This window comes from Budorcas taxicolor, chromosome 11 (genome assembly GCF_023091745.1).
Source record: "Budorcas taxicolor isolate Tak-1 chromosome 11, Takin1.1, whole genome shotgun sequence".
Taxonomy (NCBI): domain Eukaryota; kingdom Metazoa; phylum Chordata; class Mammalia; order Artiodactyla; family Bovidae; genus Budorcas; species Budorcas taxicolor.
Window position 1 is genome coordinate 133,590,005 of NC_068920.1, and position 3,916 is coordinate 133,593,920.

Sequence of the window (3,916 nt, forward strand, 5' to 3'; positions counted from 1 at the left end):
GTGGAGAGGAGTAGACCACCTCGAGCAGGAGTTTCACAGTCCTTTGTCTTTCCCAAGTTACTCCTTGAATCTGGAGTGTTAGAACTTTAGTTTCCTGAAGATGGGGAAATAGAAAAGCTCAGTGATGGAAACAAGAGAACTTGGCCATACCTCATTGTGAAAAACCCAAGTCATTTGTCTCACTCTGTCTCAGTTTCCTCATCTCTCAAATAAGGGGCTACACCAAATGACCCCTAAAATAGCTTCCAGCCCTAACATCCTTTGGGGTCTGATTTTTAATAGGAGATAAAGGGAAAATTGTGCAGTTTACCGAGGTCCCACTGCCCTCTTCTCTATTACAACTCACACGACCACCCTGCACACCAACCTGCTCCTTGAGCTGCTCTTGTCCTCAAAAAGCCTTGAGCTCCACAAATAAGAGTATTGTTAATGTTGGCTCATGGTCCTTCCTGATGAGTGGCCAACATTGTTCTGCTCCTTGCAGGGGTCCCACTCATCTTGTTTGCCTCTGCAGAGCCTCAGCCTGCCTGGAAGATGCCGAGATTGTGCAGCAGTCGTTCGGGCGCCCTGCTGCTGGCCTTGCTGCTTCAGGCCTCCATGGAAGTGCGTGGTTGGTGCCTGGAGAGCAGCCAGTGTCAGGATCTCACCACGGAAAGTAACCTGCTGGTACGTGGGCTGTGGCCGCCATCTTGATTTGGGTATCAAATGGTACTGGGGTGGGGACAGCACAAAGAAAAGAGCATGCAAAAGGGGAGATTCATTTCCAGAGATATGGCTAACTCAGTCAAGGGCAGGAATAGACCTCTAGGGCAAAGTAAGAATTGGGCCAAGGAAGGGAGGAAGCAGCTTCAGGGAGATGGGTCTGGTCCATAATGTCTTCTTGATTTTCTTTACTTCCTGCCCTGTCTTCTTGTATAGAGAGCCACTCCTTTTAAACTATTTAGAGATAATGCTATTAAAATAAACAATACTAATGATAGTAATAACCATAATTGCTCCCTCGACTGACCCTACCTATTCTTTCAATCTTTTAGCCTTCAAATTATTCCACTTTAGATAACCTCATATCGCTTTCCATTTCCATTCTTTTTCTTTCCTTATATCTGCTACCAGTTACAAAGTCAGGAAGATAATACCACAAACCAGCTCTAGAAGGAAAAACTCAGGTGCCATTTTCCACTAACTGGTGCCAAATGCCTCCTGCTTCTCAAGGACTGACCTTCTGCAGCCTTTCCATAGCATCTCAAAGCCCTTTGTGCCCGGCTGGAACTCCCTGTAGGTCACCATAGCTTGTGTGTGTATTTGTTATTATTTATTTGTATTGGGAAGTATAAATGAGGAACAATACCAGCTCAAGGCTACAAGAAACACTTCTGGTGGCCATGACTGAGTTCCAACCTACTGCCTGTACCTGCCTGGCGAGGGTGGAATGCACATCACTACATTCTGTGTGTTTTGTCAGCAGAGAAACTGAGTTAAGGTGGAGAAAGACTTTCTCAAAAACAGAGCAGGTTGCACACAGAATATAAAATAGAAGTAAAGAGCCCAGGAATCCCATGAGCTCTGTTTCCGAGAGACCCAAGACACTCTTGTTTAGAGACACCCACTGCACAGTCTTTCCTGTTGAGAGCTCACCAGGGAAGAAGCACTGGCAGTGGTCAGAGTCTGTGGGTTCTAGTCCCAGTCCCAGTTCTGTCAATGGGTGGTGGAACCTTACCAAGCTCCCTTCTCCTCTCTGAGAAATTGTGTATCATTATATGTCCAGGGGAGAGAAGTATGAGATAATTTGTTTCTCACTGTTACTATTCTGCAGTGTTATAATCCTAAATTCCTGGAGTATGAAGTTCCCAACTCAACAGAGTGGGTGGGATCCTTCTTTGTCCTCCTTTGTTGTCCCGAGTATTTGAAAACTCAAGGCTACAGCCTCAAGGTCGTTTTCCTAAGCAAATGTGTGCCACAGTTGTCTAGTCACAGAAAGCAGACAGGGCTCCACATACAGGACTCCGTGACCCCTGCGATGGAAATAATCCTGACTTCCTATCCTTCCATCCGGTTAGAAAGGCACAGGGAAGTGAGCCACCCCCTCCCTAAGCTCACTGATTGAGGAAAAGACAGGATCAGCTCGGAAGACCTGAAAGAACCAGAGAAAGTGCCAGATGGGTGTGGGCAAGTTTGGAGGGAGATGGCTAGGGGAGGGCATGAGGTATGTTTGCAGACCACTGGGGTACGGCTGACACATTATTGAAACTACAGACCCTGGAAGCCAGACTTCTCCCAAATTTCAACCCAATGCCCTTCCCAGACTCGAACTGAACCATATTTATTTCCTCACTATTCATTAAGTGCCGACAACTCCCACCCACCTGCCATTTATTGACGAATTCCTATATATCTGGCTTATAAAGTTTAGGACGTTTACCCTACCCACAAAGTGAAGTTGCTCAGTCGTGTCCGACTCTTTGCGACCCCATGAACTGTAGCCTACCAGGCTCCTCCGTCCATGGGATTTTCCAGGCAAGAGTACTGGAGTGGGTTGCCATTTCCTTCTCCAGGGGATCTGCCCGACCCAGGGGTCGGGCCCGGGTCTCCCGCGTTGTAGGCAGACGCTTTACCGTCTGAGCCATGTCACTCCAAAGCAGAGATGGGGACTTCCCTGGTGGTCCAGTGGTTAAGAATCCGCCTGCCAATGCAGGGAAGAGGGGCTCCATCCCTGGTCTGGGAAGATCCCACATGCGGACAAGCGACTAAGCGCATGAGCCACGACTACTGAATAGACTACCCACAAAGCTACAACGCAAGTACACCAGCAAGTGGGACGGGGATTTTGTTGTAGCTGCCGGGCAGGGGTACCAGGAGCCCAGGGGACAAAAAAGGCGCTGTCCGAGCTCAGTCTCAGACGTCTGAGGAAGCTCAGAGGTGGGAGTCGTAGATATGCTCTGCAGTTAGCCCAGTGGGCCCAAGCTCCCAAGCGCCCAGTGGGCGACCCCGCACGTGCGGAGGGAGTGGAGGGCCCAGGCGGCTCGCGTGAGGGGCGGGGGAACGCCGCGGCCTGGAATGGGCGGGGCCTGACGCGCTCGCCGCTCTCCCGCAGGCGTGCATCCGGGCCTGCAAGCCCGACCTCTCGGCCGAGACGCCGCTGTTCCCCGGCAACGGCGATGAGCAGCCGCTGACTGAGAACCCCCGGAAGTACGTCATGGGCCATTTCCGCTGGGACCGCTTCGGCCGTCGGAATGGTAGCAGCAGCTTCGGAGCTGGGGGCGCGGCCCAGAAGCGCGAGGAGGAAGTGGCGGTGGGCGAAGGCCCCGGGCCCCGCGGCGATGGCGCTGAGACGGGTCCGCGAGAGGACAAGCGTTCTTACTCCATGGAACACTTCCGCTGGGGCAAGCCGGTGGGCAAGAAGCGGCGCCCGGTGAAGGTGTACCCCAACGGCGCCGAGGACGAGTCGGCCCAGGCCTTTCCCCTCGAATTCAAGAGGGAGCTGACCGGGGAGAGGCTCGAGCAGGCGCGCGGCCCCGAGGCCCAGGCTGAGAGCGCGGCCGCCCGGGCTGAGCTGGAGTATGGCCTGGTGGCGGAGGCTGAGGCGGCCGAGAAGAAGGACTCGGGGCCCTATAAGATGGAACACTTCCGCTGGGGCAGCCCGCCCAAGGACAAGCGCTACGGCGGGTTCATGACCTCGGAGAAGAGCCAAACGCCCCTTGTCACGCTGTTCAAAAACGCCATCATCAAGAACGCCCACAAGAAGGGCCAGTGAGGGCGCAGCGGGCAGGGGCCTCTCTCCGCGGGAAGTTGACCCCGAAGGCCTCTCTTCTGTCCTCCTGTCGCCTCGCAGCCCGGGTGAGGACTTGCCCAGGCAGTGATGGCGCCAGGTATCCCGACTCTTAAAGCTGTCTGTAGTTAAGAAATAAAACCTTGCAAG

The 3,916-nt window shown here is 53.1% G+C and overlaps 1 protein-coding gene across 1 annotated transcript; it reads left to right on the forward strand.

The window, feature by feature from the left end:
- Window positions 1–534: 534 nt before the first annotated feature.
- Window positions 535–3,916, forward strand: POMC (proopiomelanocortin). Its single transcript, XM_052649356.1, has 2 exons — window positions 535–666; window positions 3,092–3,916. The coding sequence occupies exons 1-2, from the start codon at window positions 535–537 to the stop codon at window positions 3,749–3,751; spliced, it is 792 nt and encodes a 263-aa protein (XP_052505316.1). The 3' UTR covers window positions 3,752–3,916.